The 12,841-nt window shown below is 46.7% G+C and overlaps 1 protein-coding gene across 9 annotated transcripts in view; it reads left to right on the plus strand.

Moving 5' to 3' along the window:
* ptpro (protein tyrosine phosphatase receptor type O) overlaps positions 1–12,841 on the plus strand; it is a 176,247-nt gene that overhangs the window by 118,464 nt on the left and 44,942 nt on the right. For 5 of the 9 annotated variants that reach the window (XM_055905713.1, XM_055905714.1, XM_055905711.1 and 2 more), the window contains 3 exons: positions 1,026–1,162; positions 7,483–7,621; positions 11,532–11,652. In XM_055905713.1, coding sequence (XP_055761688.1) covers positions 1,026–1,162; positions 7,483–7,621; positions 11,532–11,652 — 397 coding nt within the window. The other 4 variants (XM_055905718.1, XM_055905717.1, XM_055905719.1 and 1 more) reach the window with 4 other exon arrangements.

Below are 12,841 nucleotides of genomic sequence, written 5' to 3' on the forward strand. Positions count from 1 at the left end.
GGTAGTAGGGAAACAGAGGCAGATGGACAGTAAAGAGGGATGTTTGTAGCCAGATGATTGGAGGAGGCTGGATAAACCAATCCGGCTTCCCGAATGTCATCACTTCTCACTTTGACAGCTGTGTTCAATGTTTAGACCAAACGGAGGCTAACGGACAAACTCTCAGCTCCTCTGAGAAGCCAGTTTACTGGATGTTTGGAGGAAAGTCCCAATAGCAGCTTATAACAGCGCTGGGTTTGAGGAAGTGAACCTGGTGTTGTGACACAGCCTTCGTTTCCCCACCACCTCAGTAGTTCAGTCTAACAGGAGACAAGACAGTCGGGGACGACTACAGAGCTACAGTCTACCTGTGTCTGTGGAGGTTAACAGGAGACAAGACAGTCGGGGACGACTACAGAGCTACAGTCTACCTGTGTCTGTGGAGGTTAACAGGAGACAAGACAGTCGGGGACGACTGCAGAGCTACAGTCTACCTGTGTCTGTGGAGGTTAACAGGAGACAAGACAGTCGGGGACGACTACAGAGCTACAGTCTACCTGTCTCTGTGGAGGTTCGACTACAGAGCTACAGTCTACCTGTGTTTGTAGAGGTTAACAGGAGACAAGACAGTCAGGGACGACTACAGAGCTACAGTCTACCTGTGTCTGTGGAGGTTAACAGGAGACAAGACAGTCGGGGACGACTACAGAGCTACAGTCTACCTGTGTCTGTAGAGGTTCGACTACAGAGCTACAGTCTACCTGTGTCTGTAGAGGTTCGACTACAGAGCTACAGTCTACCTGTGTCTGTAGATGTTAGACTACAGAGCTACAGTCTACCTGTGTCTGTAGAGGTTCGACTACAGAGCTACAGTCTACCTGTGTCTGTAGATGTTAGACTACAGAGCTACAGTCTACCTGTGTCTGTAGATGTTCGACTACAGAGCTACAGTCTACCTGTGTCTGTAGAGGTTCGACTACAGAGCTACAGTCTACCTGCGTCTGTAGAGGTTGACCTCTGCGTTTGTCCTGTTGTGTTTGTGACAGAGCCAGCCCCTCCGCGGTCTCTGTACGCGGTGAACGCCACCCACTCCTCGGTGACTCTGCTCTGGAGCGAGGAGGGAGTGGTTGACTTCTACCAGGTGCTCTGTAAACCCACCAAGACCATCAACAAGGAACTCAAGGTAAGAGATGCTCTGCCAGACTGTAATGGTACCCTATTCCCTATGTACTGTAGTACACTGCTATCATCTATAATGGTACCCTATTCCCTATGTACTGTAGTCCACTGCTATCATCTATAATGGTACCCTATTCCCTATGTACTGTAGTACACTGCTATCATCTATAATGGTACCCTATTCCCTATGTACTGTAGTACACTGCTATCCTCTATAATGGTACCCTATTCCACTGCTATCATCTATAATGGTACCCTATTCCCTATGTACTGTAGTACACTGCTATCATCTATAATGGTACCCTATTCCCTATGTACTGTAGTACACTGCCAGACTGTAATGGTACCCTATTCCCTATGTACTGTAGTACACTGCTATCATCTATAATGGTACCCTATTCCACTGCTATCATCTATAATGGTACCCTATTCCCTATGTACTGTAGTACACTGCTATCATCTATAATGGTACCCTGTTCCACTGCTATCATCTATAATGGTACCCTATTCCCTATGTACTGTAGTACACTGCTATCATCTATAATGGTACCCTGTTCCACTGCTATCATCTATATTGGTACCCTATTCCCTATGTACTGTAGTACACTGCTATCATCTATAATGGTACCCTGTTCCACTGCTATCATCTATATTGGTACCCTATTCCCTATGTACTGTAGTACACTGCTATCCTCTATAATGGTACCCTATTCCCTATGTACTGTAGTACACTGCTATCATCTATAATGGTACCCTGTTCCACTGCTATCATCTATAATGGTACCCTATTCCCTATGTACTGTAGTACACTGCTATCATCTATAATGGTACCCTATTCCACTGCTATCATCTATAATGGTACCCTATTCCCTATGTACTGTAGTACACTGCTATCATCTATAATGGTACCCTATTCCCTATGTACTGTAGTACACTGCTATCATCTATAATGGTACCCCATTCCCTATGTACTGTAGTACACTGCTATCATCTATAATGGTACCCTATTCCCTATGTACTGTAGTACACTGCTATCATCTATAATGGTACCCCATTCCCTATGTACTGTAGTACACTGCTATCATCTATAATGGTACCCCATTCCCTATGTACTGTAGTACACTGCTATCATCTATAATGGTACCCTATTCCACTGCTATCATCTATAATGGTACCCTATTCCCTATGTACTGCAATACACTGCTATCATCTATAATGGTACCCTATTCCCTATGTACTGTAGTACACTGCCAGACTGTAATGGTACCCTATTCCCTATGTACTGTAGTACACTGCTATCATCTATAATGGTACCCTATTCCCTATGTACTGTAGTACACTGCTATCCTCTATAATGGTACCCTATTCCCTATGTACTGTAGTACACTGCTATCATCTATAATGGTACCCTATTCCCTATGTACTGTAGTACACTGCTATCATCTATAATGGTACCCTATTCCACTGCTATCATCTATAATGGTACCCTATTCCCTATGTACTGTAGTACACTGCTATCATCTATAATGGTACCCTATTCCCTATGTACTGTAGTACACTGCTATCATCTATAATGGTACCCTATTCCCTATGTACTGTAGTACACTGCTATCATCTATAATGGTACCCTATTCCACTGCTATCATCTATAATGGTACCCTATTCCCTATGTACTGTAGTACACTGCTATCATCTATAATGGTACCCTGTTCCCTATGTACTGTAGTACACTGCCAGACTGTAATGGTACCCTATTCCCTATGTACTGTAGTACACTGCTATCATCTATAATGGTACCCTATTCCCTATGTACTGTAGTACACTGCTATCATCTATAATGGTACCCTATTCCCTATGTACTGTAGTACACTACTATCATCTATAATGGTACCCTATTCCCTATGTACTGTAGTACACTGCTATCATCTATAATGGTACCCTATTCCCTATGTACTGTAGTACACTGCTATCCTCTATAATGGTACCCTATTCCCTATGTACTGTAGTACACTGCTATCCTCTATAATGGTACCCTATTCCACTGCTATCATCTATAATGGTACCCTATTCCCTATGTACTGTAGTACACTGCTATCATCTATAATGGTACCCTATTCCACTGCTATCATCTATAATGGTACCCTATTCCCTATGTACTGTAGTACACTGCTATCATCTATAATGGTACCCTATTCCCTATGTACTGTAGTACACTGCTATCATCTATAATGGTACCCTATTCCCTATGTACTGTAATACACTGCTATCATCTATAATGGTACCCTATTCCCTATGTACTGTAGTACACTGCCAGACTGTAATGGTACCCTGTTCCCTATGTACTGAATTACACTTCTATCATCTATAATGGTACCCTATTCCCTATGTACTGTAGTACACTTCTATCATCTATAATGGTACCCTATTCCCTATGTACTGTAGTACACTGCTATCATCTATAATGGTACCCTATTCCCTATGTACTGTAATACACTGCTATCATCTATAATGGTACCCTATTCCCTATGTACTGTAGTACACTTCCTGTTCTGAAGCTGGTGTAGTGAACTGGAAACATTGTATCAACTATTGACTGGGTCAGTCTGAAGCTGGTGAACTGGAAACATTGTATCAACTATTAACTGGGTCAGTCTGAAGCTGGTGAACTGGAAACATTGTATCAACTATTAACTGGGTCAGTCTGAAGCTGGTGAACTGGAAACATCGTATCAACTATTAACTGGGTCAGTCTGAAGCTGGTGAACTGGAAACATTGTATCAACTATTAACTGGGTCAGTCTGAAGCTGGTGAACTGGAAACATCGTATCAACTATTAACTGGGTCAGTCTGAAGCTGGTGAACTGGAAACATTGTATCAACTATTAACTGGGTCAGTCTGAAGCTGGTGAACTGGAAACATTGTATCAACTATTAACTGGGTCAGTCTGAAGCTGGTGAACTGGAAACATTGTATCAACTATTAACTACGGTGTACGGTGTTCAGTCCTTCCAGTATGTTCTCTGTTCTACAGTACGGTGTTCAGTCCTTCCAGTATGTTCTCTGTTCTACAGTACGGTGTTCAGTCCTTCCAGTATGTTCTCTGTTCTCTGTTCTACAGTACGGTGTTCAGTCCTTCCAGTATGTTCTCTGTTCTCTCTGTTCTACAGTACGGTGTTCAGTCCTTCCAGTATGTTCTCTGTTCTCTGTTCTACAGTACGGTGTTCAGTCCTTCCAGTATGTTCTCTGTTCTACAGTACGGTGTTCAGTCCTTCCAGTATGTTCTCTGTTCTACAGTACGGTGTTCAGTCCTTCCAGTATGTTCTCTGTTCTCTGTTCTACAGTACGGTGTTCAGTCCTTCCAGTATGTTCTCTGTTCTACAGTACGGTGTTCAGTCCTTCCAGTATGTTCTCTGTTCTACAGTACGGTGTTCAGTCCTTCCAGTATGTTCTCTGTTCTCTGTTCTACAGTACGGTGTTCAGTCCTTCCAGTATGTTCTCTGTTCTACAGTACGGTGTTCAGTCCTTCCAGTATGTTCTCTGTTCTCTCTGTTCTACAGTACGGTGTTCAGTCCTTCCAGTATGTTCTCTCTGTTCTACCGTACGGTGTTCAGTCCTTCCAGTATGTTCTCTGTTCTCTCTGTTCTACAGTACGGTGTTCAGTCCTTCCAGTATGTTCTCTGTTCTACAGTACGGTGTTCAGTCCTTCCAGTATGTTCTCTGTTCTCTGTTCTACAGTACGGTGTTCAGTCCTTCCAGTATGTTCTCTCTGTTCTCTCTGTTCTACAGTACGGTGTTCAGTCCTTCCAGTATGTTCTCTGTTCTCTGTTCTACAGTACGGTGTTCTGTCCTTCCAGTATGTTCTCTGTTCTACAGTACGGTGTTCAGTCCTTCCAGTATGTTCTCTGTTCTCTGTTCTACAGTACGGTGTTCAGTCCTTCCAGTATGTTCTCTGTTCTCTGTTCTACAGTACGGTGTTCAGTCCTTCCAGTATGTTCTCTGTTCTCTCTGTTCTACAGTACGGTGTTCAGTCCTTCCAGTATGTTCTCTGTTCTACAGTACGGTGTTCAGTCCTTCCAGTATGTTCTCTGTTCTCTCTGTTCTACAGTACGGTGTTCTGTCCTTCCAGTATGTTCTCTGTTCTACAGTACGGTGTTCAGTCCTTCCAGTATGTTCTCTGTTCTCTGTTCTACAGTACGGTGTTCAGTCCTTCCAGTATGTTCTCTGTTCTCTCTGTTCTACAGTACGGTGTTCAGTCCTTCCAGTATGTTCTCTGTTCTACAGTACGGTGTTCAGTCCTTCCAGTATGTTCTCTGTTCTACAGTACGGTGTTCAGTCCTTCCAGTATGTTCTCTGTTCTACAGTACGGTGTTCAGTCCTTCCAGTATGTTCTCTGTTCTCTGTTCTACAGTACGGTGTTCAGTCCTTGCAGTATGTTCTCTGTTCTACAGTACGGTGCTCAGTCCTTCCAGTATGTTCTCTGTTCTACAGTACGGTGTTCTGTCCTTCCAGTATGTTCTCTGTTCTACAGTACGGTGTTCAGTCCTTCCAGTATGTTCTCTGTTCTACAGTACGGTGTTCAGTCCTTCCAGTATGTTCTCTGTTCTACAGTACGGTGTTCTGTCCTTCCAGTATGTTCTCTGTTCTACAGTACGGTGTTCTGTCCTTCCAGTATGTTCTCTGTTCTACAGTACGGTGTTCTGTCCTTCCAGTATGTTCTCTGTTCTCTCTGTTCTACAGTACGGTGTTCAGTCCTTCCAGTATGTTCTCTGTTCTACAGTACGGTGTTCAGTCCTTCCAGTATGTTCTCTGTTCTACAGTACGGTGTTCAGTCCTTCCAGTATGTTCTCTGTTCTACAGTACGGTGTTCAGTCCTTCCAGTATGTTCTCTGTTCTCTGTTCTACAGTACGGTGTTCAGTCCTTCCAGTATGTTCTCTGTTCTCTCTGTTCTACAGTACGGTGTTCAGTCCTTCCAGTATGTTCTCTGTTCTCTGTTCTACAGTACGGTGTTCAGTCCTTCCAGTATGTTCTCTGTTCTACAGTACGGTGTTCAGTCCTTCCAGTATGTTCTCTGTTCTACAGTACGGTGTTCAGTCCTTCCAGTATGTTCTCTGTTCTCTCTGTTCTACAGTACGGTGTTCAGTCCTTCCAGTATGTTCTCTGTTCTCTCTGTTCTACAGTACGGTGTTCTGTCCTTCCAGTATGTTCTCTGTTCTCTCTGTTCTACAGTACGGTGTTCAGTCCTTCCAGTATGTTCTCTGTTCTACAGTACGGTGTTCAGTCCTTGCAGTATGTTCTCTGTTCTACAGTACGGTGTTCAGTCCTTCCAGTATGTTCTCTGTTCTCTCTGTTCTACAGTACGGTGTTCAGTCCTTCCAGTATGTTCTCTCTGTTCTACAGTACGGTGTTCTGTCCTTCCAGTATGTTCTCTGTTCTCTCTGTTCTACAGTACGGTGTTCAGTCCTTCCAGTATGTTCTCTGTTCTACAGTACGGTGTTCTGTCCTTCCAGTATGTTCTCTGTTCTACAGTACGGTGTTCAGTCCTTCCAGTATGTTCTCTGTTCTCTGTTCTACAGTACGGTGTTCAGTCCTTCCAGTATGTTCTCTGTTCTCTGTTCTACAGTACGGTGTTCTGTCCTTCCAGTATGTTCTCTGTTCTCTGTTCTACAGTACGGTGTTCAGTCCTTCCAGTATGTTCTCTGTTCTACAGTACGGTGTTCAGTCCTTCCAGTATGTTCTCTGTTCTACAGTACGGTGTTCAGTCCTTCCAGTATGTTCTCTGTTCTACAGTACGGTGTTCTGTCCTTCCAGTATGTTCTCTGTTCTCTCTGTTCTACAGTACGGTGTTCAGTCCTTCCAGTATGTTCTCTGTTCTACAGTACGGTGTTCTGTCCTTCCAGTATGTTCTCTGTTCTCTCTGTTCTACAGTACGGTGTTCAGTCCTTCCAGTATGTTCTCTGTTCTACAGTACGGTGTTCAGTCCTTCCAGTATGTTCTCTGTTCTACAGTACGGTGTTCTGTCCTTCCAGTATGTTCTCTGTTCTCTGTTCTACAGTACGGTGTTCAGTCCTTCCAGTATGTTCTCTGTTCTACAGTACGGTGTTCAGTCCTTCCAGTATGTTCTCTGTTCTCTGTTCTACAGTACGGTGTTCAGTCCTTCCAGTATGTTCTCTGTTCTCTGTTCTACAGTACGGTGTTCAGTCCTTCCAGTATGTTCTCTCTGTTCTACAGTACGGTGTTCTGTCCTTCCAGTATGTTCTCTGTTCTCTCTGTTCTACAGTATGGTATTCTGTCCTTCCAGTATGTGCTCTGTTCTCTCTGCAGGCTCGGGAGCCTCTAACAGCCCAGTCCCATGTGGTGACAGTGTCCAGCCTGCTGCCCTCCTCCTCCTATAACTGCAGTGTGATCAGTTATAGCTACAGTACGCCCAGCGAGCCAGCCTTCATACACATCTCTACCACAGGTACAGCCAGCCTTCATACACATCTCTACTACAGGTACAGTCAGCCTTCATACACATCCCTACCACAGGTACAGCCAGCCTTCATACACATCTCTACTACAGGTACAGCCAGCCTTCATACACATCTCTACTACAGGTACAGCCAGCCTTCATTCACATCTCTACTACAGGTACAGTCAGCCTTCATACACATCTCTACTACAGGTACAGTCAGCCTTCATACACATCTCTACTACAGGTACAGCCAGCCTTCATACACATCTCTACTACAGGTACAGCCAGCCTTCATTCACATCTCTACCACAGGTACAGCCAGCCTTCATACACATCTCTACCACAGGTAGAGTTAGCCTTCATACACATCTCTACTACAGGTACAGCCAGCCTTCATACACATCTCTACTACAGGTACAGTCAGCCTTCATACACATCTCTACTACAGGTACAGCCAGCCTTCATACACATCTCTACTACAGGTACAGCCAGCCTTCATACACATCTCTACTACAGGTACAGCTAGCATTCATACACATCTCTACTACAGGTACAGCCAGCCTTCATACACATCTCTACTACAGGTACAGCCAGCCTTCATACACATCTCTACTACAGGTACAGCCAGCCTTCATACACATCTCTACTACAGGTACAGTCAGCCTTCATTCACATCTCTACTACAGTTACAGCCAGCCTTCATACACATCTCTACCACAGGTACAGCCAGCCTTCATACACATCTCTACTACAGGTACAGTCAGCCTTCATACACATCCCTACCACAGGTACAGCCAGCCTTCATACACATCTCTACTACAGGTACAGCCAGCCTTCATACACATCTCTACTACAGGTACAGTCAGCCTTCATACACATCTCTACTACAGGTACAGCCAGCCTTCATACACATCTCTACTACAGGTACAGTCAGCCTTCATACACATCTCTACTACAGGTACAGCCAGCCTTCATACACATCTCTACTACAGGTACAGTCAGCCAGCCTTCATACACATCTCTACCACAGGTACAGTCAGCCTTCATACACATCTCTACTACAGGTACAGCCAGCCTTCATACACATCTCTACCACAGGTACAGTCAGCCTTCATACACATCTCTACTACATGTACAGTCAGCCTTCATACACATCTCTACTACAGGTACGGCCAGCCTTCATACACATCTCTACTACAGGTACAGTCAGCCTTTATACACATCTCTACTACAGGTACAGTCAGCCTTCATACACATCTCTACTACAGGTACAGTCAGCCTTCATACACATCTCTACTACAGGTACAGTCAGCCTTCATACACATCTCTACTATATGTACAGCCAGCCTTTATACACATCTCTACTACAGGTACAGTCAGCCAGCCTTTATACACATCTCTACTACAGGTACAGTCAGCCTTCATACACATCTCTACTATATGTACAGCCAGCCTTTATACACATCTCTACTACAGGTACAGCCAGTCAGCCTTCATACACATCTCTACTACAGGTACAGTCTGCCTTCATACACATCTCTACTACATGTACAGTCTGCCTTCATACACATCTCTACCAGAGGTATGGGATCTCGTTCTGTTTTACACCACAGAACCAGTCTGTTTTTAAGTGGTTCCCTGCCACTCTCTCTCTTTCCTGTGGTAAAATATGGTTTCTGGTTTCTAGAAGGCCAGCGTCAGCAGGCTGTGTGTATGTCTGTCGTGTCATCCAGCATCTGTCCTGTGTTGTCCTTCCAGCCAGAGAGATGACTCTGTACTGTGTTGTCCTTCCAGCCAGAGAGATGAATCTGTACTGTGTTGTCCTTCCAGCCAGAGAGATGACTCTGTACTGTGTTGTCCTTCCAGCCAGAGAGATGACTCTGTACTGTGTTGTCCTTCCAGCCAGAGAGATGAATCTGTACTGTGTTGTCCTTCCAGCCAGAGAGATGAACCTGTACTGTGTTGTCCTTCCAGCCAGAGAGATGACTCTGTACTGTGTTGTCCTTCCAGCCAGAGAGATGAATCTGTACTGTGTTGTCCTTCCAGCCAGAGAGATGACTCTGTACTGTGTTGTCCTTCCAGCCAGAGAGATGACTCTGTACTGTGTTGTCCTTCCAGCCAGAGAGATGACTCTGTACTGTGTTGTCCTTCCAGCCAGAGAGATGACTCTGTACTGTGTTGTCCTTCCAGCCAGAGAGATGAATCTGTACTGTGTTGTCCTTCCAGCCAGAGAGATGACTCTGTACTGTGTTGTCCTTCCAGCCAGAGAGATGACTCTGTACTGTGTTGTCCTTCCAGCCAGAGAGATGAATCTGTACTGTGTTGTCCTTCCAGCCAGAGAGATGAATCTGTACTGTGTTGTCCTTCCAGCCAGAGAGATGAATCTGTACTGTGTGGTCCTTCCAGCCAGAGAGATGAATCTGTACTGTGTTGTCCTTCCAGCCAGAGAGATGACTCTGTACTGTGTTGTCCTTCCAGCCAGAGAGATTAATCTGTACTGTGTTGTCCTTCCAGCCAGAGAGATTAATCTGTACTGTGTTGTCCTTCCAGCCAGAGAGATGAATCTGTACTGTGTTGTCCTTCCAGCCAGAGAGATGAATCTGTACTGTGTTGTCCTTCCAGCCAGAGAGATGACTCTGTACTGTGTTGTCCTTCCAGCCAGAGAGATTAATCTGTACTGTGTTGTCCTTCCAGCCAGAGAGATGAATCTGTACTGTGTTGTCCTTCCAGCCAGAGAGATGAATCTGTACTGTGTTGTCCTTCCAGCCAGAGAGATGAATCTGTACTGTGTTGTTCTTCCAGCCAGAGAGATGAATCTGTACTGTGTTGTCCTTCCAGCCAGAGAGATGAATCTGTACTGTGTTGTCCTTCCAGCCAGAGAGATTAATCTGTACTGTGTTGTCCTTCCAGCCAGAGAGATTAATCTGTACTGTGTTGTCCTTCCAGCCAGAGAGATGAATCTGTACTGTGTTGTTCTTCCAGCCAGAGAGATGAACCTGTACTGTGTTGTCCTTCCAGCCAGAGAGATGACTCTGTACTGTGTTGTCCTTCCAGCCAGAGAGATGACTCTGTACTGTGTTGTCCTTCCAGCCAGAGAGATGACTCTGTACTGTGTTGTCCTTCCAGCCAGAGAGATGAATCTGTACTGTGTTGTTCTTCCAGCCAGAGAGATGAACCTGTACTGTGTTGTCCTTCCAGCCAGAGAGATGACTCTGTACTGTGTTGTCCTTCCAGCCAGAGAGATGACTCTGTACTGTGTTGTCCTTCCAGCCAGAGAGATGAATCTGTACTGTGTTGTCCTTCCAGCCAGAGAGATGAATCTGTACTGTGTTGTCCTTCCAGCCAGAGAGATGAATCTGTACTGTGTTGTCCTTCCAGCCAGAGAGATGAATCTGTACTGTGTTGTTCTTCCAGCCAGAGAGATGAATCTGTACTGTGTTGTCCTTCCAGCCAGAGAGATGAATCTGTACTGTGTTGTCCTTCCAGCCAGAGATGACTCTGTACTGTGTTGTCCTTCCAGCCAGAGAGATGACTCTGTACTGTGTTGTCCTTCCAGCCAGAGAGATGACTCTGTACTGTGTTGTCCTTCCAGCCAGAGAGATGAACCTGTACTGTGTTGTCCTTCCAGCCAGAGAGATGACTCTGTACTGTGTTGTCCTTCCAGCCAGAGAGATGAATCTGTACTGTGTTGTCCTTCCAGCCAGAGAGATGACTCTGTACTGTGTTGTTCTTCCAGCCAGAGAGATGACTCTGTACAGTGTTGTTCTTCCAGCCAGAGAGAGGAATCTGTACTGTGTTGTCCTTCCAGCCAGAGAGATGAATCTGTACTGTGTTGTCCTTCCAGCCAGAGAGATGACTCTGTACTGTGTTGTCCTTCCAGCCAGAGAGATGACTCTGTACTGTGTTGTCCTTCCAGCCAGAGAGATGAACCCCAGCGTAGCTGCCATCTCTGCTCTAGCAGTCCTCAGTGTCCTCCTTCTCAGCCTGCTGGTCCTCTTCCTACTGATGCTGCGTAAGAAACACCTGCAGATGGCCAGGTGAGATATGGGGGAGCTGTTCACATAATGGACACACAAGCCTGACTCTAACCTTTCTACACTTCTGGCATTTTTCAGATAATAATTCACAATATATTTCTCTCAGAAGATTTAGAAAAATAGAGCTGAACAAGTACAGCCACTAGCTCCTCCTCTCTCCCCCTGGCTCCTCCTCTCTACCACTGGCTCCTCCTCTCTCCCCCTGGCTCCTCCTCTCTCCCACTGGCTCCTCCCCCCCCCTGACTACCAGGACCACTAGCTCCTCTCCCCCCTGACTACCAGGACCACTGGCTCCTCCTCTCCCCCCTGACTACCAGGACCACTGGCTCCTCTCTCCCCCCTGACTACCAGGACCACTGGCTCCTCCTCTCCCCCCTGACTACCAGGACCACTGGCTCCTCTCTCCCCCCTGACTACCAGGACCACTGGCTCCTCTCCCCCCTGACTACCAGGACCACTGGCTCCTCTCTCCCCCCCTGACTACCAGGACCACTGGCTCCTCCTCTCCCCCCTGACTACCATGACCACTGGCTCCTCTCTCCCCCCTGACTACCAGGACCACTGGCTCCTCTCTCCCCCCCTGACTACCAGGACCACTGGCTCCTCTCCCCCCTGACTACCAGGACCACTGGCTCCTCTCTCCCCCCTGACTACCAGGACCACTGGCTCCTCTCCCCCCTGACTACCAGGACCACTGGCTCCTCTCTCCCCCCCTGACTACCAGGACCACTGGCTCCTCCTCTCCCCCCTGACTACCAGGACCACTGGCTCCTCTCCCCCCTGACTACCAGGACCACTGGCTCCTCTCCCCCCTGACTACCAGGACCACTGGCTCCTCCCCCCCCTGACTACCAGGACCACTGGCTTCTCTCTCCCCTGACTACCAGGACCACTAGCTCCTCCTCTCTCCCCCTGGCTCCTCCTCTCTACCACTGGCTCCTCCTCTCTCCCCTGACTACCAGGACCACTGGCTCCTCTCCCCCCTGACTACCAGGACCACTGGCTCCTCCCCCCCCTGACTACCAGGACCACTGGCTCCTCTCTCCCCCCTGACTACCAGGACCACTGGCTCCTCTCTCCCCCCTGACTACCAGGACCACTGGCTCCTCCCCCCCCTGACTACCAGGACCACTGGCTCCTCTCTCCCCTGACTACCATGACCACTGGCTTCTCTCTCCCCCCTGACTAC

This window comes from Salvelinus fontinalis, chromosome 39 (genome assembly GCF_029448725.1).
Source record: "Salvelinus fontinalis isolate EN_2023a chromosome 39, ASM2944872v1, whole genome shotgun sequence".
NCBI lineage: Eukaryota > Metazoa > Chordata > Actinopteri > Salmoniformes > Salmonidae > Salvelinus > Salvelinus fontinalis.